The sequence below is a fragment of the Sipha flava genome, unplaced genomic scaffold, assembly GCF_003268045.1.
Source record: "Sipha flava isolate LNK unplaced genomic scaffold, YSA_version1 236_pilon_pilon, whole genome shotgun sequence".
In the NCBI taxonomy this organism is placed as follows: domain Eukaryota; kingdom Metazoa; phylum Arthropoda; class Insecta; order Hemiptera; family Aphididae; genus Sipha; species Sipha flava.
In genome coordinates this window covers 2,087,620-2,112,222 of record NW_020272878.1, presented here as the reverse complement: position 1 = coordinate 2,112,222, position 24,603 = coordinate 2,087,620, and the positions used below count along the sequence as shown (strand labels likewise).

The window sequence follows — 24,603 nt, the reverse complement described above, 5'->3', positions numbered from 1 at the left end:
AATTTATTTGACTAATTTCTTCGTATACCTACCTTTTATAAATGTATTATATACATATATATAATTTTTACCATAGGTGTGCGCATGGGTGTGGCTTATAGGGCTATAGATACACCTGAGACTTTTTTTAGGTATGTACTATGTACTTAGGTAAAAAGGGCAAATAAATCTTTTTTTGGAAAATCGAAAGTTTTTTATCAAATTATAAAAAAATAAAAATTGCCAGGACTGGCGTTCATTGATGATCAGATTGAACATCAGTTTTTCTAATAAATTTTATTTCTACTAACTTATATTTTGTATATATATATATATATTTTTTTTTAAGGTGGAGTTTTATAAAGGGGTTAGAAAAGGGTTAAAGGGGATCGAAAAAAATAAAAGCCACACCGGATACAGGAATCTGCACACACCTATGATTTGTACATTGTTTTCGTTTTTCTTCATATATAAAACGATATTTCAATTATTATAGTTAATCCAGAGTTCGATAGATCACAAGACAAATATAAATATTAAAATCCATAATAATTTAATTGGCCTAACTAGTTGAGATTTTGTAAACAAAATATTTTATTTTATTCCAAAGCCGATCAGAAATTGCAATTTTTAACAACTAATTAATAGTATGTTGGATTTTTGAGTTTGACATATGGCGAGTTCATAAGTATTCATATTAATAATTTATAATTAATGGTACTTATAAAAATTTATTTTTATTTTTTACTAACGATTATTTCAAATCCCCACTAAAAACTGAAAAACTGAAAGTTAATAAATATCATATTATAAACAAAATTATTATATAATACCATAGACATAATATATATTATGTCTATGTATAATACTACCACGATCTTTGAAAATCTTCAAGACCCTTAGTATTAGACCTGTATTAATAAATGGTTTGAATTTTTATTTTGGCAAAACTGTTTATCTGTATCATTATCATTTCAAAATTGTTATCAAGGAATTACTGTTTAAGTTGGAATTATTTTCAGAATCACATAAGAATTCATCATGACCAGGTAATGCTTTTTTAATTTTAATTAAATTTTTAATGTTACTTATTCGATTTTATATATTTTAAACTTTTTATAATTTTAATTTTTTATAAAAATTCTATCATGAATATATAATAGTTTTCTTCTTCATTACATTTTTTAATGAATAACAACAAACAATGCTCTAGCCTATAATTATATATATAACATTTTACATCATGATATATTATGTATGTTAATAAAGAAAAAAGTTATTTTGTGATGGATTTATTATTATTTTTTTTTTTTTTTAATTCAAAAATAACATTTAAACATTTTACACAAAAACATTTTTTCCTATCACCTTATTAATATAAGCATAATTTAATATATAATCAAGTATAAATTAAATACTTCATGCTTTGCAAATTATCATTTTCTTTTATTATTATTTTACATGAATTATTAATGAAAAATATTTTAAGTTTTTTTTTAAAAATTGTTTAGGAAATAATATAATTTTTTCTTAGTTTTACAACAATTTTTGATATTAACATGTGGTTCTGATTTTAATTTTTAGAGCCAAGTTGGAATTGGGAGAAATTACTCATCATAATATAAAACAGCTCAAACGATTAAATAATGTTGTTTTTCCTGTATCATATAACGAGAAGTTTTATAAAGATGTTCTAGAGGCTGGAGAATTAGCTAAATTAGGTATGTGCTGATTTTAAATTGAACTGCTCTGAACTTGTAGTTAATTTTATTTGGTTAATGTATGTATATTTTTAGCATATTATAATGATATTGTGGTTGGAGCTGTGTGTTGTCGAATAGATCAAGAAATTGGTCGTCGACTTTACATAATGACTTTAGGATGCTTATCACAATATAGAAGACTTGGTATAGGAAGTATGATGGTTGATCACGTTTTAAATTATGTTGAAAATGATGGTACATTTGATAGTATTTATTTGTAAGTGACCATTAAAGTACATTATTGTACATTATCTTAATTATGTTTTTCTTTTAGACATGTTCAATTGAACAATGATAGTGCCATACAATTCTACAAAAAATTTGGCTTTGAAATAGTTGAAACAAAAGAGCATTACTATAAAAGAATAGATCCTGCAGCTGCATATGTATTGGAAAAACGTTTGCGACCTAAAACATTAAATGGGAAAAATGAACATCTTTCAAATAACAATAAAAAAGATTAAACTCTCAAAAGCTTTTTTTATTTGTTTATTGTATTAATAAGTTTATAATAATAATAGAACACATACTGTAAATATACAGTGCACAATTAACAAGCAAACATTTTTTTTTTGTTGATAAAAATGTAGTTAGTATATTTTGAGTTGATCCCATAAATTACCTTTACATAGTATTGTATGTATTATACAACTGTAATGTACAAATAATAATCTACTACATTTTGTGATTGTAAGGAAAAAGCTTAAAAATGTCATGCATTATATAATTAAGAATTTGGAACACATGTAATTTAGAAAATGTTCCCAATTAAATAAAATTAACTTCAGATTCTTCAATTTCTTTAAATAATTCGGCAATTCGTTGAGCACATAATACTGAACCTTCATGTGCTTCTTTACAAGTCTATGTACAAATAAATATTAAAAAATTAATACATAACTATATGCAATGGTAATATGAACTCACAATAGCCAAATTTAAAAAACCATGGGGTAACCCTTTTAAAATATCCATTTTCACTTTTTTTCCAAGTTTCTTCAACCGCTTAGCAAACATTACACAATCATCTAAACAAGGGTCCATATGTACAGTCTGTAAAATTCAACAATTTTATAACAATACTTGGTAAAAACGTATACAAGTAAACTATGAAAAAAATTAATGACATTTTTTTTTATATCAAATTTTTAAACATTAATTATTAGTTACTGAGATCACTCTTTAAACTAAAAATGTATGCACATTATTATATGTAGTTTTTTAACACTGCAATTATACATATAAAATAATTTAGTTTAACTTACAGATTTTTTTTTACCTAATGAGTAACTTTTTAGTATTTACTTCTTCATTCTAATTTACAGTAAATACTTTTGAAAAATTGAAAATTATGATTAGGAGGTAACTTTTTACAATTAAGTGTATTATTTTAACAAAATAATTTTAATGAAAAACATACCACAATATGAACAGGAGGTAGTTCTTTAAAAAGATCATCACTTGCAAAATAGGGAGACAAAAATGGATCTTCTGGTAACTTAGGTAAATCTATAGGCAAAGGTGTCTCTTCTACCACTTCATTTAAAGCATCTTCGCTATCACTAAAAATATGAAAACGAATTATGAATTTCAATTTGTGAACTAATTTTGTTTTTATAAATGTATTTTAGCTGTAGAAATTTTTATTATAAGCTAATGGAGATTTGATTTGGTATTTTGTATTTAATAACTAATATATTATTTGTCATCAAAAATATTCATATAGAATTAGAAAATATAATAATATAATGTATTCAATTTGAAATTTGTATTGGATGACACTTAAACATTCAAATATTATAAATCTATATACAACTGTGAAATGCCTGCAATTTACCAAATTTATAATATATTATTTCCTTAATATATTTTTATGTTAACATTTTTACTTTAAAATAATATGTTATTGAAAAAATTAAATAGTATTTTTTTAATTAGATAAAAGTTGATACTGTTCATATGGTATTGGATTGCAAATTTGTTAAATAAAATTATTTTTTTATATCTTCAAACCAAAATAATAAACAGTTTTCAGAAATAATTTTATTAAAATGGATATAAATGTAATATATTATTCCACCTATTTGACTCTAACTAAAACATTATGCAGTTTATTCAATGTATGAAGAATTTAAATTTTTTAAATGTAAAATAGAAATAAGTATTCCGGTATTCCTCACCGTTTTTACAAATAAATAATCAAATTTAATTCATAAAAAAAATATATCACCTAATATATTCTTCTGCTGTTCCTCCAGTCAATGTAATGAATGTGGTAGTAATAGCAGAACTTATATTCTCAGCAGTCTCTGTAAGCATCGTAGAAAATCTTCTTGATTGTCTGTGTTCATGTGCAGTCATAATAACCTCTTCAACTGGTGTTATTGTTGATTGGCTATCTTTTTTAGTATCTTGTATTAACTCCAAAGCTTCTTCACTAGATTCTACTTCTTCTATGAAATTATCTTTTGCCCCATCTTTTGGTTTGGCTATATTTTTCAATTTATATTCATATAAACTATCTTGGTAGATGTCAGGAGGACAAGCATAAGCTAAAATAAATTATTAAGTATTAGATATGAATATTTAAAATATATATTTTAAGTAAATTACCTTTCAAACAATTTGTCATAAAACCTAAAGGTATCAATGGATCTATTAAACTAAGAAATCTTGCAGGTGTTGGAGACCACGCTATCGCACAAGGGAAGTATGCCAAAAATAAACTGTCTGGTATTCTAAAACCCATTTCTATGCATTTTAATGCTACACAAGCACTTAAATTTCCTCCAGCAGAATCACCTTGTTTAAAATGATAAAATTAATTTGTTTGTAAAAACATGTACTGAATTATAAATTTCTATATAAAATTAAATTTGTAAAGCTAATTACTTATTGTAAATCAAAATATAAATTATTGAATGAAAATATTATAAATGAAAAATAAATGACATGAATCATTCACACATCATATACTTATTTATGTTATATTTCCAATCTAAATTGTTTCCTTTTTACCTGCCATTATGACGCGTTTAGCAGTAGAACCTAAGTATGCTGCATTATTTATTGCCCAAACATAAGCAAATAATAGTTCTTCCCTAGCTCTAGGATATGGTGCCCTTGGTGCAAGTGAATAATCAACAGATAATATAGGTATCTCTAAGCGAACAGCCCAATCTCTTAAATATGATTCGTGAGAACTTGAACTTTGTGATACAAAACCACCTCCATGACAATGTATTATAAGATTATCACAAGGTTCTGGTAAGATCCCACTTCCAAGGTTTTCAGCTAACTAATAATAATTAATATATTAATAAAATAATTTAAAATACAAAAAAAGTCTTTACCATGCCTTCACGTTTAGTTTTTGCAATCAGTCGAACATTTAAAGAAGCTGGTCCAGTATGACACATTGGGGGCTGAAGTTCAAATAACTGTCCATCTGGTTTTAAATATAAAATTGGTTTACTAGGAATAGATATCAATCGATTTACAGCAACTACAGGTGAAACTAGATTAGGTAAACTTTTCAATAGTTCTAAAATTTAAAATAATCATTTAATTTTATTTGTTTATTTTTAAATTACTTAATATTATTACCGGTTTCACCAAGGAATAAAAATGCTTTGTAAAACTCTATTGAAGAATATTGAATAACATTGACAATCCTGCGAGCTCTTAATTCTGGATTTAACATATATTTGCTGCCTATAAAATTATATTAAATTTAATTATAATTTATTTTATTATTATATACTTTATGGTAAACAAATAACTTACAATTCCATGCAGTATTTGCTCTAGCTAACATGCCATTTTCATTATAGTATACCTCACTAAAAGCAGCCATCATTATAGCAATAGTTTTCAAAGCAGGCTGTAGTGACTCATTAAACTAATAACATAAAAAAAAGTTATGATAACACATAATACATATTACAATAAATTATTTTAAACATTTTTAAACAAAATTGTTAATAGTTTTAAGTAAATATTGAAAAAAACACTTGTTGATAGTATTTAAAAATGTTAAAATAAATCTAAAACTTTAAACTTATATGTAAATCAATTTTCAGTTATTTTATTATTATTTTTTTAATTTTGTATACTTTTTTATGAAAATGTTCCTATAATATTAATATAATTATTTAAAATAGCTCAAGTATAAAGCTTAAACAGCATTTATCCATAATTTTTTGAATAATGAATTATAAATATGAAATAATAATGAAGCTCAACTTGAATGGTGACAATTGTTAAAAATGAAAGATAGTTTAGCTTACATGAATTTAATTTTGTAAATAAGGAGAGCAAACATAGTGTTCCATAATGGCATTGATACATATATTGTGAAAAACTTTAGTAGTTAAACAACAGTCATATAAAACCAAAAATTAAAAAAAAATATCAGATTAAGTTTTAAATTTTGATAATACGTTTATTCAAAATAATTTACCTGAAATGCTAAACATCGTCCATAAAAAGGACAAAGCTTAGATGGTTCTATTTTCATCATAAGCTCCAAAGCTGCAGTATCGTTTCCAGCAAATAACATGCCTGGTTCACTCCAACCAATTAAAAGACATAAGTTTTCTAAGCACAATACCAATGCACTCATCACTTGGTTACATGATTCAATTTCTCTGTAAAAAGATTTCTATTAATAATGATATTTGGATTAGGTATTAAATTTATTATAATAAAATTTACTTTGTATAAAATGCTTTACGAAAGAAAAATGAATTACGATTAATAGTCATTTGGTTGCAAATTTTAATACAATGGGCAATAAATAAATCAACAACTGTAACATAACTTCGGTAACCATTTCCTGGTATAGATGGATCAAAATCGTACAAATGACAGATATTACGTAATTCATAAACCAAAGGTTTTATAGTTCCAATATTTTCAAATAATTGTTCAAAACAATTTGATATGGCAGTTGAACCATTCCTCTCGTCAGTTGAAAAATAAATAACATTTTCTTTACATAACTCTCTAAGTTTGTCATATGAAGATGTATTGTCATTTATTTCCACTGATATTGACATTTTAAAAATATTTACAAATGTTACACTCCTATTAAAAAAAGATATTCATATTAAAAACAAATTTAAAAGAATGATTAATTAATAATTCTCAGTTAATATTTTTTTTTTTTTGCAGTTATAAATACATTGTAAAAACAAAAATAATTTTATAATTTATGAGAGTTGTTTACCATTTTGTTACTACTAGTGATACCGTCATTCAATATTCATTGTTAACATTTTTTTTTTTACTATAAGCTTTAGAATTTCTATTAAAATCAATAGAGTAAATACTTTGTAAGAACTGAAAGTTCATTGATTAATTGTTATCTGTTGTAGATAGTTACATAAATGTTGATTAACTATTTTAACTTTTAAATATGGTTATAAAAGTAAAGTCAACTTTAAATTATTGATAATTAATAACTTAACTAACTACCCACTATAATAAACACAAGTTTATTATAGTGGGTAGTTAGTTAATTAGTTAAACACTATCATTAATTCCATGTCAAATTGAGTTTAATAATAATCCAAAGATATATTGTGAGAATACTAAGTTGATCAATGTAAATAAGAGCTCAAATGAAAAATGGTCAAAAGAACTGATTTATTTTATACTTTTACTATTCAACAAATACACTATATTCTTTAAAATTTTACCATTGTAACATCATATACATATATTTTATGATAATTCATATTATGAAACTAAATAAATATTATTAATTTAAGTAGGTAGTGAAATACATTTCAAATATTAAAAATATAAAAATAAATTCTAAATATCTTAGAATAAATAATATAAATTTAAATAATTTATCTAAGTTGATTTAAAATTATTTAAGTTGACTACATAATTTTACATTCAACAATTTTATTTTAACTATGAAAAAATAAATATATATATATATATATATTTAATAATCAAATATTGAATTATGCATTCTTAATAAATTATTCTGAGTTTAATTAATTTATGTCGTACAAAATAACATTTTATTCTTTATCCAATTTTCATAGTGTAACATATTGAATATTCTAAATATGAAGATTCGTGAAAATAGGTTATTTTAAATAAATTCTACATATTTAACATCATTAAATCTCATATAAATTATAATAAAAACAAATTTATTATTTTTTTTTATAAGTATATAAGCTTTAGTGTAGTATTACAAACAATCAAAAATCATTATGTGAACATAAAAGTAAGATCTTTAGAGTAACAAAAAAAAAAAAAAATGATTAGTTAAAATAAAAATTTGTGAATAACAAATTAACATGTTAATTTAATGAAATATCAATGAAAACATGAGATAAAAAAAAAATATAAAATAATGTTAATATTATTGATTTATGTAGAATCATAAAATTTTAATTCAATAAAGATTCCATGTTAAAATGACAAATAATATTAACACGTTCAAGGCCTTAGCATTAATAATTTATGAGAATTGTCAAATTTATTTAATTGGTCACTACTATTGTAGCAGTAACTCGAAAACAGATGAAACTGGACATTACTGCTCATGCAGTATTATTTAAAGTTATAAAGCAAGTCTATACTGCTATAGAAGGAACACATAAGTAATTTTCCAAGGTAGGAATGTAAATAATTTAAAAAAATGTAAGCTATACTTAATAGTTAACTAGCTTATAATTATTAATGAACTAACTAATTATTAACTACTTAATAGGTCCATGGTCATAAGAGCTACAAATAATAAATAAATAAAATATAGATAATATTTTTAATAATAAATTATATTTATTAATTTTACAAAATCATAAAAATAGTACCTAATTTAAACGTACAAAATTTCAATAAATAAAATAAATAATTAATATCTGATTATGTATCTCAAATTATTTATATTATATTAAATAATCATAAAAAAAAATATGAACTATACTATAAAATTAGAAATCATAAGAAATATATAACTATATGGATAAATGGGTTAACTATTTTAGTTTACATAAAATATATATTTTTTTTTTTTTTAAGTTGAAAATGATTTTTATTCATAATGTCAAAGTTTTTTCAATCAAAATTTAATCAGAATAACTACATTTATTGGTACAGATATAAATAAAAATAAATACAAATACTATTAACTAAATATACTTACTAAATATATGAAGAATAAATGCATATATCAAGTAGATTTTATAGTTCATTTATGTTACACATATTTATTTTTTCGATCTAGAAAAATGTTATAATAATATAAATATAAATTATAAATGTTGTAATAAAATATAATATGTATGAATTGGGAAACTAATAGTCTAACATTTTAATTTAGTGATTTATTTGTTATTTAATGGTATCGTATTTCCAATAATGATTTAAGGTAAACAAGATAATTAAAATAACACATAAGTAAAAACATTATTTAATCAAAATTATTTTTCAAACATAAAAGAAAAAATAACAATTTCTAATAACATATTTTTAAATTCAAACTTGTATTATAAGATTATATTCATCAAATCAGGATTATTATGAAATATTTAGTATTCTAAATTATAAATATCAAAGGGAATGTCACTGATAAAACAACTAATCTCCATAAAACGACTTCATTTGAATGCAGTTAATAACTGTAATATAATTTTAAGTTTATAAAATGATTAATATGTATTAATATGAAAAAAGAACTTTCAAGTTGTTTTCCTACACATATCAAATTAATTTATGTACATTAATTTACAGTAAATAAAATAAAAAATTCAAAATAGTATATAAAAATGTAAAGAAATATATTGCGAATTTTGAATTTCGGGGATAACTCTTATTAGTACATTACACACAGCAATACTACACTGCAGGATTCAGCTGCAGTCAAACAAATCTGAACTGCCAATCGAATACTGGGGTTTGACGGCTGACATTGTCCGTACTTTCATAGTCGTGTCATAAGAGACGTATTGCGTAGTGCCAGAAATGCAAGCGACACGTCAAAATACGAAATACTAAATCATCGTAAACCCGTTTGAATTGCTGATAGATGATAACGTCTCCCGTAGACCATAATATTTTAATTAAAATTAATATTTTAATACTGTATAATCATAGGCTGAAATCGGATTTTGCAAAATTCATAATATAGAAGTACTGTATATTGTCAATTCCGCTTGCCCGGCACTAAGAACTACCATAAAAAACCATAGATAATATAAGAATATCTTATATTATCTATGTAAAAAACAATAGTACCTAAGGTGTGCAAGGACCATTGAACTATATGATAACATATAGTATAAATGTTATCATATAGTTCAATGGCAAGGACACGACTGCACCACGAAGTAAGCATAAAATTAAATGTTCGAATCTTCACTGACCAATAATTCAATAAAATCAGTGAGTCTACTTAACGAAACACGGATTCCTCATTAATTTCCCATAGCTGTGTGGTATTATTGATCATTTGAAAAATTGTAGATAATAAAGGTAAACTCGTGAACATTGGAGTTATTTTTTCCAATGTTCATGGGTAAACTATTCTTGTATCTCATAAAATCTTAACCACAGTTTAAGACAGTGGTCTTCAACCTTTTTATGCAACGGACCACAAATTATTATTTTTAAACATTGCGGGCCGCAATCGTAGTAAAAACATGTATTTCATATAAAAATTTAGTTTTATTCTTTTCATTTATTAAAATTAGGTGGATACATTTAAAATTACAAATCATTATTATTATTAAAACATAAATAGATAAACATTTTTTTTTTAATTACAATTTTTTTATTTTATTTTTAATGTGAAAACATTTAAAATGTAATCGGGGGCCGCATGTTATGACAGGGCGGGCCACAAGCGGCCCGTGAGCCATGAGTTGAAGACCCCTGGTTTAAGATATAACGACGGTGTAGAAAAAACCGGGCATTTAACCAGGGCTCGAAATGGACCAGAACACACCGAAACACAGTTCCGGTTCGTAAAAAAAAGACGTTTAGGTACCGTTCCGGTTCAACAAATTTTTACTGTACCTACCACATTTTAGAAATTTTGTGTTGAGAATATCGAAAAATTAACTTTTGATGATTTTTAGGTATCTAATTTGCTTAAAGCTAATTAATGGGATTTTGGGGAAAAAAAATCAAAAAAGTGGGAAAGTCGATCTAAAGTAATCTTGACGACGAATCATAGAGTAATTACTTACTATTATTACTCTATGCGACGAATGCTGTTTTAAGATTCCTTATTGCAGCGATTCCCAAAGTGTGCGCCGTGACGCCTTGGTGCGCCGCGATGTCTGTACAGGGGCGCAATGCCCTCATGAAATACTATCTGGTTTAACATTTTTCTTATGATTAATTACGCTATGACTTGGGGAAGGATGCCCTAAAAAAACGTTAGATGAAAAAGGGTATCGTGAATCAAAAAAGTTTGGGAAGCACTGCCTTATCGCATCAATAGATCGATCGGTACATTGGAACTAGAAAACGTCTAAATTACTATGCTGCACGTGTGTTAGACAGAGAAAGAAAATCGTAGCTTCCAATCCCCTTAAATTGATATTGACGCACATAAATTATATTTAATTAAATCAGTGGAAATAACCAGTTTTATATTTGGAATAAATATTCTGAATAATTTATATATATAATATTTTGTTTTAATCAAAAAAAAGTATTTTTTTAATATACAGACGCAGGACGTCTGAACGCAGCACTAGTCCGAACTAGGAGTGCAGCTGGACGCACTGTGTCGTTAACCGATACGCTGCGTTAAACGCAAGTAAAAAAGCGGTCACATTTAAAATGTATATACTTAATGACAATGCGTCTGACGCTGCGTTTGGATGTTTCAGGGAAACGTACATTTACACATTTTGTTGTGCATAGAAAAGTGGGAATATTCTTTTGAAAAACTAAAATTATTTTATTGGAGTTAATTAATCTAATTTAAGCGTGAATTTAGAAATGAAAAAAGGGGGGCTAGTAAATTGAGTTACTACCATAATTCATTGTACATGTTAATTTGTACGAAGTGTTTCTTACGTCTAATTTTTTAAATATTTTGAGTACCTACGTTCGATATGATTCTACCTAATAACCTAATATCTAAGAGGGAGGGGCTTCAGCCCTCATTGCACCCTTTGTATCTGTGTCTGATCTCATTCATCACTGCTTCACTGTTTTGGTCTGGTTTCTACAAACTTATTGAGTAGGTACTCAAATTATGAGACTTGACTTATTAATGCATCAATATAAATGCCGAATATGCTCATAATGAGCATATTCTATATATACTTTTTTAGTGGATGAGAAACTCATTCACTAAAAAAGTATTAGTGTTTACTAAATTATTTGTTAGTATGATAAATAAGTTTTTTTTTCACTTTATTGTCATTACCATTAGTTATAAACAGGGCTTGGGAGTTAAAGCATTTGCTTATTTTTATGGATTGACGTAAAATGTAGCAGAGTGCTATAAAAGCGTATGTCAAGTTATAACACGTATAATTATGAAGTTTGGATGTGCCTTTTTTTGCTTTTTTTTAGCAATTTTTCAAAAAAATGCTTACTCCCAGTTTTTCTGATTATTTTTGATTATTTGACCAGTTTTTTTTACGTTTTTAAAGTTTTATCCTGCAAAGTCGTTTTTGATAGAATTAAAATTAAAAATAATTCTTATTTTATCTACGTTGTTACGTAGTTCGTTGTTGTCCAAGGTATCGTTGTAGGGCTAACAATGATATTCCAATATTGAAAATAGTACTGAGTGTCAAACATCAATTCAATTTTGATCATTCGATCAAGTACAGAGAGAATAGTTTACATTTTATTTTTCAAAAAAATCTCTTAGAAAATCCATTAAAAGTCTTGAAAATGAAGATTTATTTTTATTTTGTTTGATTTTTTAGTAAGAATTTTATAGTATTTTTTTTTTTTAATAAATATTTTTGCTTAATTTTAAATTTTTGAAATGCTTATTTTAGTGCTTATAATGATGTTTTTAAACACTTATTTTAATGATTTTAAGTCCTGAACCCTGATTATAAATATTATAGATACAATGATTTGGATGCAATTGTGCACGATGCGTTGATAAATAATTATTGTATCAACACTCTTATCAATTATTATTTCAAGTGCAACGTTGATTTTTTTTAAATAAATACCGAATATTGAATGGCATTTCCACTTTGCCTCCAATTTTCTGCCTTCTAATCAAAAAAATTACGATTTTACACAAAATCATAATAAACAAAATCAGTACTACATTATGATCTGTCATCTGTATCATCTAAAGTAGTGTCAAACACAAAAATCCTAATATTTTTCATTTTTGACGAAGATTTTGACCAGAGAGTAACCTTAGTAAGGTTACCTTACTCCTCATTGGTTTACAGTGCGTTGTGTATATTTTCATGCTTTCATTTTTCATGTATTTAATGTCTGTTGCTATAATTAAATATTAACAATTTTTAGTCGTTTTTCATCATAACTTTCAACTCGATTTGTTTCGTTGCACATTATACTTCAAAAACTATATTACCAATGGATGTCGATGACTGTCCATATCGCGTTGAATATGCGAAAAGTAGCAGAGCAAAATGTAAAGGATGTAAAGAAAGTATTGAAAAGGATCATTTACGACTTGCTGTTATGATTCAAGTATGGAAATATTAATTTAATACTTAAATTAGATTTACATTTTTTGTTTAAATATTTGCAAATATTGTAAATATTTGTCTTTATTATTAAGTTGATTTTTATTGGATTACATTTTTAAATTATACTAGAATTTTGTATTTTAAAGTAAAAAATAAATAATATACATAGAACTTTAATATTGGACTGGTTTAACTGGCACTAATTTTATGATTTGTTTCTAGTGAAAATGTGACATTATAGATACAGTAAAAAATAATAACGTTTAATTAAGAAAATACATGATCATTTTGCTTATGAGTATTGGCATATTTTTATTTACAGTCTCCTATGTTTGATGGTAAGATGCCAAATTGGTACCATTTTAGTTGCTTTTTTGCAAAACAGCGTCCAAAAGAGGTTTCAGATATTGCTCACTTTGAGTCAATTAGATGGGAAGATCAAAAAAAAATTCAAGCTAAATTAGGTAGTATATCAAAATCCAATTTTAAAATATTATAAATTGTACTGCATGTTAATTAATTCTGTCTAGCTCGCCTATTAATAATAATAAACATAGTTATAAATATTTATCTAAATTTATTTTATAGAGTCTGTTATTGGAACTGTTATTGAGTCAGTGTCGGAAAAAAAGAAAACTGCTAAAAAACAAACTGTAAACAAAGATTTTAATGTGGAATATGCAAAATCAGGACGTGCTGTTTGTTGTGGATGTCAAGATAAAATTGTAAAAGTAAGATTAATTATCTTATTTTTTATGATCATAATTTATAGAATAAATAATAATTAATATTATAATTAACAAAAAAATGTATTTTGTATATAAAAGGAATTTATCAAATATATATATACATATGTTTTTGTGTATTGTAATGAATTTTCTATAAATATCTAATCACATCTCTATGTTATAATTTCTTTATACTGAATGTTCATGTTTATTTTATTTTACTTTAACATCATTCATGTAACTTTGAGTTATTTTTATAAAACCATTAGTTTTGTCATTGGAATATCAATGACAAAACTAAATTAATATAATATAATCAGTATCATTCAAGAATTAAATTTTATTTTGTTAGAATATTGTATTTAAGTCTAAATTTAATTTAATTTAATTTAATTTAATTTAATTTATTTTAATTTTAATTTAATTTTTTAATTTAAGTCTAATATAAAATTTGAACTAAATTATTGTTTGTACAATTAGGAGTATAGAATGTTAGTAGAATTGTTATATTATGTTAATTCGTTTAAGATGTTAATTATTTGACTTAATATTTTTGAAAAAATATTTTAATTAAAATAAAGATTTTCATTATTATTATCATAATTTGTTATAGTTCGAGTATATGAGTATATTACATTGTCTTTTAGGAGGATATTCGAGTAGGTAAAATGGATTATGAAGCTGAAGAAGCACGTCGTTTTGGTGGAATAAATAGATGGCATCACTTAGAATGCTTTGTTAAACTTAGACAAGATTTAGGTTTCTTGGCTGCTGCTTCTACTTTATCTGGTTTTACTAATTTAAAAGCAGAAGATATAACTAAATTGAATAATCTTTTACCTATCATTGCACCTAAAACTACTACGTGAGTTATTGGGATTTAATTTTTATTTCATTATTTATATTATTTGTTTTATTGTTGTTTTTTAGAGCTGATTACTTAGATACAATTGATGGACCCAGCTCTAATAAGAAGTCTAAGCCGAATGTTTCAGATGAAGCAATAAAAAAACAAAATAAATTGATTTTTAAGTATTTGGATTATTTAAAAACTATACGCTCTAGTGTATGCAAAGAACTTTTAGAATATAATAAACAAGAAATACCAGAGTCTAATCTTGGAGCAGTAAGTATTTAAAATAAATAAGACATTATTTGATATACATTTATATTATATCAATAGCATATTATTTTTATTTCAAAACATTTTTTTAACGCTTTAGAATCGATAGTCACGCGGAAACTGTTTGTTGTATTACTTCCGTCCAACTAACATCATTTATTTAATTTCAACACCAACAACATTAAGATTTTTTTGTCTTTTATAAAGATAATATGAAATAAAAAAAAACTTAAATAATTATTATTTGTCATTTTGTCATACCTACTTAAATATTTATAAATATTATATGGTTTTTTTTTATGTAATTAATAAAACTAGTTTTTAATTTTTAATTTAAAGTTCTATATAAGAATATAATCTAGATCAGTTTTTGAATAGTTGAAAATAGTGAAGTATATATTTTTCTTTTTTATTATATTATTTTAAAAAGAAAATTAAAATTATTGTTCAATACTTTATATGTTAAAAATGCATAGAAGTATCTTTGATTTTTTTTTCACATTAGTAACAAATTTAAGAACTACTGAAATTAATATTTAAATTATTAATTCAATTTAGAGATTTTGATCTAAATTTTTTTTTTTTTATTTATAATATTCATCACAAGATATATTACCCAGAAAAATGAATTAAAAACTCATAGGGTTGAAAATTTTAAAGTATAATTTGATTTACCTTATTAAATATCATACAATTTTGCTTAAATTTTTTTATATGTATTTTAGATATATGATAGATTGTCAGATATAATGTCTTTTGGTACTTTGTTACCTTGTGATGAATGTAATGGTCAACTTGTATTTAGAAGTGGTATTGGATATCAATGCTTAGGTTATAAAAATGAATGGTTAAAATGTGAAAAAATCTTCTTCAATCCACCTCGTATTGAATTCAGAGTTCCTTCTCATCTACTTGAAGATGATACATTTCTGTAAGTAATTTATTATTTATTAAAACTAAGTAATTTGTTATTAATTTTAATTTTAATAATTTTGTAGTAAAAAATATAAATGCAATATTCATAATCGATTATTTGTAGTTTCATCAAAAGAATCATCATCAACTACTACAAACAATAAGCGAGAGTAAGTTATAATTATTAGTGCATTAAAGTTTTTTTTTTATTTTATGTATTTATTGGGTACAAAAAATTTATTTCAGAATTAAAGTTACACGTATTGTACCTTTAAAAAATATGGAATTTACAACTATATTAAAAGGTTCAGAATTAAAAGAAATAAAACTGAAAGTATCAAAGTTTGGTGGTACATTAGTTTCTCAATGTACTAAAAATGTTGCTGCAGTTTTTGCCTATCAAGGTATTTCCTATTTATTTTTTAATTTTTTTTTTTTTTTTTTTTTTTAGAAGAACTTAGGATTTAGTTTATTTGTTTAAAATAGTTATATTTATACTTAGATAATTTTTAGGAATATTTTTATATTATTTACTTTATCCTCAAATAAAATATAAATTAAATTTTTAACAGACAGTGTTGGTAAAAAAAGTGTTAAAATAAAAGAAGCTCAAGAATTAGATATTGAAGTTGTTAATCCCACTACATTTTTTGATGCTATTGATAAAGGTGGTAATGCAATTGACTTGATATCTGAACAAAACCTAGCTCCTTGGGGAGGAAAAGTAAATAATACATTTATTTCTTGATGAATATGTTAATTTATTTTATTTTAATTTAGGCTAAAGAAAGAATAATAAAAAGACAAAATGAATTGGAAGTAGAAGAGAAAAACAAAAGAAATTTGAAAAGTAATTCTTATGGAAAAAGTATGTATGAAAAAAGTGTGCCAACAAGCGTAAAGTTGATTTTAAAGGGAGGAGTTGCTGTTGAACCACAATCTGGACTTGAACACAAAGCACATGTTTATAAGCATAATGATAAAGTGTGGAATGCAAATTTATGTTTGTCTGATGTACAGACTGGTAAAAACTCTTATTATAAATTACAATTACTAGAGTCTGATAATAAAAATTACAGGTATTTTAAATATCTTTAGTTAAAAGTTCTATTTATCATATCAGTATTAACTATAGTTTAATTTCTTATAGTTATTGGGTATTCCGTTCTTGGGGAAGAATTGGTACAACAATAGGTGGTTGTAAAACAAAACAGTATGATACTTTAAATGATGCCAAACATGATTTTGAATCTTATTATGAAGAACAAACAGGAAATTTATGGAAAAATAGCAAACATTTTATTAAAATACCGGGTAAAAAAATTCCTGTTGATACTGATTATGGACAGGTAATATGAATTTTAAATACATTAATTATAAACACTAAGAAATGAATAGCAATTTCGTCTTATATTTCTCTTATACTTAGTATATATTTTAAATAAATTGCTAACTTTTAATTTTTTTTTAACTGTCCATTTTTTTAAATATATTTTCTGATTATTAATTATAATATGTTTAGGGTTTTACATTATTGATAAAATTGCAATGATTCTTTTAAATTTTTAAAGTTTTCTATATTTGTGAATCTTTTTTTTTACATTAAATATTCTTTTTTTTGTCTACTACTATTTTGAAAATATATTTACTGAGTTTGAATTATATTACAAATTATATTGTATAATTGAATATTCCAATAATCTTGACTTGAAGACTTACAAATTAACTGGGAATGGCCATTTATATAATCTATATTTTATTTATGATATTTATCTTAACAGTTATATTGTAATTAAATTTATTATTCAACAGTTTAAGTTAAATTAAATGAAAGCTTAATACTTAATGAAAGATCTTCCGTGTTTTATATGTCATAACTTTTTTATTTGAAATTTCTATAATTTTTGATTCATTTTTGTTAATTTTATGGAAATATTTAAAAATATTTGTTTGTTTATTTTATTGTTTCGTATTTTAGGATGAAGCAAAAAGTATTGATTTTAAGAGTAACATACCTTGTAAATTATCCGAACCTGTACAAAATCTGATACGTTTACTTTTTGATGTGGAATCTATGAAAAAAGTTTTGTATGAATTTGAAGTAAGTTAAAAAATTAATTCATCATACTCAGTTGTTATTATTTTTTTAAATTTTCTTATGGTTGTATTTTAGTTAGATTTACAAAAGATGCCTTTAGGAAAATTGAGCCGTAACCAATTGCAACATGCATATTCTACTTTAAGTGAACTAAATAGTATAATAGATTCTTGTGATGAAATAAGCAAAAAAGAAAAAGTTATTATGACTACCAATAAGTTTTATACTCTGATACCACATGATTTCGGTGTCAAAACCCCTCAACTTATTGATTCAAAAGAAATTCTTAAAGTATAAAATTGTTTTATTTTGAATTAATGTTTGAAATTAAAGAAAATTTAAAAACCTATCTGTATTTACTATTTTAGGAAAAATTAGAAATGATTGAAAGTTTGTTAGAAATTCAAATAGCTTATAGTTTGATGGAAGTGAAAACTGAAGACTCAACATTACATCCCATTGATACACACTATATGAAATTAAACTGTTCTATTGATGTAATTAATAAATATATTATCACTAACAGAATTATTTCTTATTTTTTACATATTAATTTTTTTGAACATTCAGGTAATACATTCAGATATGAATGAGTACAGTATTATTGAGCAGTATGTTAAAAATACTCATGCTGAAACCCATAGTTCTTATTCATTGAGTATTAAAAATGTTTTCAAAGTAAATCGAACTGGCGAAGATAAACGATTCAAACCATTCAAAAAGTTACACAATCATAAACTATTATGGCATGGTTCACGGATTACTAATTTTGCTGCTATTCTTTCTCAAGTATATTTCTTAAAATTGCATTTTTTAAATTATATTTAAAACTCATTTAATTTTTATATTTTAGGGTTTACGTATTGCTCCCAAAGAAGCTCCAGTAACTGGTTACATGTTCGGTAAAGGTATTTATTTTGCTGACATGGTATCAAAATCAGCTAACTATTGTATGGTTTCTCATGGCAATAATACTGGTTTATTACTATTATGCGATGTTGCATTGGGTAATATGTATGTATTAAAGTATAACTTAATGTATGAATACAAAACTTGAATAAACTATATTTGTGAGTAGGGATGAACATAAACAATCTGAATATATAGAAAAGCTACCACCTGGAAAACACAGCTGTAAGGGAATTGGTAGGACAGTGCCAAATCCTGCTGAATCATTATTTATTGATGATAAACTCGAGGTTCCTATTGGCAAACCAATTCCTTCCAATGTTGATGACACTTCATTACTTTACAATGAGTATCCTTTTTTTATATTAGAAAAAAAAATTTTGTTATGTTTTTATTATTTTATAATTTCGAGACAAAATATATTCTCTCTATATTTTAAATTTGTATGCAGTTATTACATAAAAAGTTAAAATTGCAATTTTCATTTTATTTTTATTTCACATTCTCAAAGTTTGAATAGTTATAGATCAATGAATGAATTTTTAGAATGAAATAATTAATATTTATTTTGTTTTTGTATTTACTACAAATGAATCAATGATTCCAGAAATGTCATGAGTTACATATTTTATGAAATTGAGATATTAGTAAAAATGTATGCTAGTTATTTGTTTCTTTCCATTGAGTGTTAAAAGCTCTTTATTTATAATCTTTTTTCATCAGATAAATAAAAAATAATTATCAGTGTTTTTTTTTACAGTAAACTCAGAAATACATAACTAGTACATGTTTTAACTAATATCTCAATTTAATAAAATATGTGACCAATGACATTACTGCAATCATCAATTAAAATAGTTCAATAATAATAAGTTCTTAAGAATTATATTTAATTTAATATGCAATACATTTTAATAAATTTATTTATTTATGTTTACTTTCAATATTACAATTGAGCATCCTAAAAATTTGTTGTACTCAAATATTAAAAACATACAAAATACAAATATATATATATATATATATATAAATACTGACATAATGATCAATGAAATGTAAAACATTTTTATTTTGTCAAATTGTTTATTTAATATTTATTAAATATATGTAAACAGATTTAAGATCCTATAGTTCTCATAAATTTGTTCCAATGGAAATTTCTTTAACCATTCCTTCATCAGATTTATTGTATATGACATTTCTCAGGTAAAACTTCGTTATTTGGTCCAAGTGGAGTTTAATTTTAATTATTAGAGTTATAATACAAGTAATAAGTACCTAATGTTCAACTGCCTTACTATTTTATTACCATTTAAATTTTTTTTTACTTTTTTTAAAGCAGTTCCAGTTGTATTATTATACATTTTTTTTTACCTATATTTAAATAAATAGTTCTACTTTCATATTTAATCATACTAAAAGTTAATATTTATTTAATACTGAATTACTAATAAATTCAATAAGATTACATTTTGTTATTATTGTGTATTGAAATAATATTTAAATTTATATTCAGTAAGTATCAAACATTTATTTTAACTAATTATTCTCAATTAATTTGAGACTATAAATTATGTTTTTAGCAGCAGTTTATTTAAATATATAATTAATTTAAAAAAAAAAATGTATTTATTTTTGACGTAATAATTTATTAATGAACATAGATAAAAAGGTACATTTTAAATATTATTTAAGATTGGAATTGGACTTTGATCATTGAATAATAAATTTAATTGACAATCCTTTTACAATCAATTCATCTTTTTATCTGTCATGGGATAATATTCAATTTTTTCTCCAAAAATATCAATTTAGTCATGATTGTAATAAAAATAACAATAAAAAATAAACTAGATTGCTTTCAATTTGTTAAATTATATTTTGTAATATTTTAAGATACAAATTAAATTAAGTAGGATAATCAATCTAAAGTAGACTTTACTGCTAATTAAAATGTTTCCAAAATCCTTGTTTTCTATTAATTGATCGATCTGTATGTTGGAAATAGAAAACAGCTAAATCCCTATGTTGCATGCATCATATATAGAACATGTAATGTTTAATAATAATAGGTTATTAATATCATGTTTTTTCAGGAAATTATTCTTTCCTGTCTAATAATGATCTAATATCAGTATTTTTAGACCTACTAGCTGAATTACCTGGCTTTGCTGCCCAGGAGGTATTTCTTTATTTATATAATATCTGTACATATTTATATTAAAGTTATAATGCTTTATAAATATTAATTTTTATTCTTTGGTGAGATGTATTTACATAAAAGTTCTTTATCGAGCTGACAGGAGAAAATAACATAAAATTGTTAGTGAGTAAAATAGGGATTCGTGATATTAAGGCCTGTGGCCTTTAGTGTCTGTCCCTGTGCCTTATTGAAATGGCAAAATAAAGCTTTATAGGAAATTGGACTCGTATAAATTCAAATTGTTATTAATCAGTATCCAGGGAATAAAAAAAACTTGACCTTGGACCGAGTCGTAAAGAATTTTAGCTTCAATTATGTTCCTCTGCATGTAACTATCTGCAATCTTATATCATTGCGTTTAAATTCCTTATAAGTATTATTGGAGTTCCAATTTTCCAGTCAAGTTTATGCGAAGAAAGTCCTGCTGGATTTAAAAAATTCAAAAATTAAATTAGAATATTAATAGCATCATCTTGATGTCTGTCTATCAATAGATAAAAAAAAAGTCAGGTTGTAAGTAGCTGAAAACCTACAGGTTGCACAGTATGTTTATAGTTATACAATTTACATGTTCATTGTAACTTATTATTTATTAACTTTATGACTAAAACCTGCTTTATGATGTCCTCTTTAATAATGATTGAATAAGTAGTTTCGAAGCCAACCCATAACAAAGATTTCCATTTTTGATTGTTTTTGGTTTTATATATATATATATATATATAAATACATAATAAATTAATTGAAATCATCTTATTTAGGACAAATTATGTATTAAGAAATAACAACGTACAAAGCACACATAAAAACGCAATGTAAAAAATAATTAGTAATCAATTGTTTTAATATCGTATTTGCACGCTCATTATTATTTTCTTTTATTTCACCATATGTTTCGAGGTAAAAAAAAATTATAGCAAATGTCATGAATGTGATAAGTAATGAAGTTATAGCTTTTACAGAACATTTAAAATGTTAAATATATAAGCACTGCAATGTGCATACTACATAAATCATCCATGACAAAACAGTATACATAAACCATTATCTACCTGATGTATGTGTAGTAATCAACATATGTACTATTTAATCTTATGATACTATATATAGGAAAAAATATTTTAAGTTAAAAGTGAAAACTGATTACAAAACGGTTAATGAATAATGTGCATCTTCAATTGATTATGACTGATGTATGTCATTCTAAAAAAATAAAATTAATGAATGCTAAACATTAATTAACAATTGCATTATTTATTAATAATTTAAAAAACAAAAAATAAAATAATGAAATTTTATTGTATGTCTAATTGTTCACATAATTATAGTAACATACAAAACTATAAACAAGAAATTATGTTGTATAAGTTATACACTAATTATTTTTTTGCATTTTTTGAAATTTATTTCAAAATAAATGAATTAAATATTGCCAGGGAATCGGTTTTCTGCAATTTGAGTATCCCATTTATCAATCCATGCATTTGGGCAAATAGACTTGTAGACACGTTTATAATACTGGCATGCTTCAAATTCTTCACCTCTTAATTTTGAGCAACGGTGAAAATCCAAGTAACTTTGATAACAGTACCTATGATAAAAAATAAAAACGTATTTAGTAAAATATAACTACTATGACAGTATCTAATATATTATGTATTTATAACTAAGCCTCTAATTTATATTTTAAATTTTTTTATTTCTTTAATTATAAAGTAATTTTGATAGGAAACCTAGATATTTTATAGTAATATCACTGAGTTTGGACAAAATCTCTTATTATTACAAATTTCAAGTGATAACATTTACAAATTTAATTTTTATCGGGTAACATAAACTATTATTTTACTCACTAAGGTAGATAATAAATTGTATTTGAAATTAAAATGCATACCAAAAGTGAAACATATTCGATAGAAAAATCAAGGTCTTCATTAAAATACTTGTTAAATTAAGGAATAATGATGAACAAATTATTTGATAAGTTATTTTAAATATAAAATTTAAAAAAATTAAATATCAAATAAATTATATATATAAAAGTAAATATAGAATATTTTTTGGCTTGTAATTATAAGAATAGAGAATTGAATTTAAATGGTATTACAAAAATAATAATAAATAAAAACATATGTAATAAATGTATCATCTAATCAGCAAAAGAATAACTATATATATATATATATAAAACTATATAACCAAGTATTACTTGGTTTGATTGGTATTGGGGAAACGCGGATCCCATGGCGCGGTTTCAAATTTGAATCCATCAACTTCAAGCACCATTTTTTCAGAATATGCTAGAAAAACATTTAAATATGTTAATAATTATAAATGATTAATTTGATTTGCTGAACCCATAAATAAATTTTAATATAATTTTGAATTTTAAATAAAATAATAAACGATAAAACAATTTATTCTAAAATATTATAACTAAATTTATATAATATAACACACAATATACTCAAGCAATGTTATCTTCGGTTTTTTATTAACTACTAAATAAATGAAATCTTTATAAAATAATTAATTAATATTTTTTAGATAAAACTATAAAAGTGATAGTCGTATTTTTCTTAAACATTTAAGCATCTACATCAACATGAATTTTAACACAATAAATAGTAATTTTCCTAATATACTTACTATTAGTTAATTAATAACTATAATTTCAATTATTTTATTATATTATTTCATGCAATAATTGAAAAATACTTTATCTAAAATGCAATAGTTTAAATGTAAATATATATATTTTATTTATTAAGACTTTTCGGTACAATATATAATTATTTTTTTATCCTCGTTCAATAATTTTACAATACTTATTGTTTTATTTTAAAACTTAGAAATACACATAGTTTAATTATAGATTAAACAATATGTTCATCAAACAAATACATAATTTATATAATAATAAAACAAATTATCAACTAAATATAAATATTGAGATTTGGACATAACAATATGAAAACTTCAATTTTTGGAAATCTTAAATTTGTAATTACTTAATTAATATTAGATTTGTTTTAAGATACTTCAATATGATTCTTTATGTATATTATGAATAAAATTAGATCATTATCAATGAATTCTTTTTTGATTGTACATAAAATAATAATTTTTTATATACTTTTAAAAGTGAATTTTTATGTTAAGGGAAAAAATAAATTTATACGTTATTATTTAGATGTGAAAAGTAGT

At 23.7% G+C, this 24,603-nt stretch overlaps 3 protein-coding genes across 6 annotated transcripts; 2 read left to right on the top strand and 1 right to left on the bottom strand.

The window, feature by feature from the left end:
• The first annotated feature begins 928 nt into the window (after positions 1-928).
• Positions 929-2,216, top strand: LOC112683866 (probable N-acetyltransferase san). Its single transcript, XM_025555055.1, has 4 exons — positions 929-1,028; positions 1,564-1,700; positions 1,776-1,959; positions 2,017-2,216. The coding sequence occupies exons 1-4, from the start codon at positions 1,021-1,023 to the stop codon at positions 2,204-2,206; spliced, it is 519 nt and encodes a 172-aa protein (XP_025410840.1). The 5' UTR covers positions 929-1,020; the 3' UTR covers positions 2,207-2,216.
• LOC112683864 (hormone-sensitive lipase) lies at positions 2,203-11,192 on the bottom strand. 4 transcript variants are annotated; one of them, XM_025555050.1, is made up of 13 exons: positions 10,961-11,192; positions 8,917-8,993; positions 6,459-6,830; positions 6,205-6,391; positions 5,529-5,643; positions 5,349-5,456; positions 5,096-5,286; positions 4,761-5,040; positions 4,356-4,544; positions 3,973-4,294; positions 3,163-3,304; positions 2,670-2,795; positions 2,203-2,606 (listed from the first exon to the last, which is right to left on the bottom strand). In XM_025555050.1, the coding sequence occupies exons 3-13, from the start codon at positions 6,800-6,802 to the stop codon at positions 2,511-2,513; spliced, it is 2,100 nt and encodes a 699-aa protein (XP_025410835.1). In that variant the 5' UTR covers positions 6,803-6,830; positions 8,917-8,993; positions 10,961-11,192; the 3' UTR covers positions 2,203-2,510. The 4 variants fall into 4 exon arrangements, with proteins under 4 accessions (XP_025410835.1, XP_025410836.1, XP_025410834.1 ...); XM_025555051.1 differs by lacking the exon at positions 10,961-11,192 and adding an exon at positions 9,602-10,066 and having other exon boundaries at positions 4,761-5,036; positions 5,101-5,286; XM_025555049.1 differs by lacking the exon at positions 10,961-11,192 and adding an exon at positions 9,602-10,064.
• Positions 11,193-12,895: 1,703 nt separating this feature from the next.
• Positions 12,896-20,565, top strand: LOC112683843 (poly [ADP-ribose] polymerase). The gene is made up of 19 exons (XM_025555011.1): positions 12,896-13,155; positions 13,236-13,421; positions 13,743-13,884; positions 14,009-14,151; positions 14,796-15,013; positions 15,079-15,274; positions 15,997-16,202; positions 16,270-16,356; positions 16,433-16,590; positions 16,759-16,910; positions 16,967-17,265; positions 17,337-17,535; positions 18,165-18,287; positions 18,360-18,575; positions 18,653-18,781; positions 18,855-19,073; positions 19,138-19,298; positions 19,363-19,542; positions 20,375-20,565. Exons 2-19 carry the CDS (start codon positions 13,305-13,307, stop codon positions 20,445-20,447), a joined length of 3,018 nt encoding a protein of 1,005 aa, XP_025410796.1. The 5' UTR covers positions 12,896-13,155; positions 13,236-13,304; the 3' UTR covers positions 20,448-20,565.
• The last annotated feature ends 4,038 nt before the right edge of the window (positions 20,566-24,603 follow it).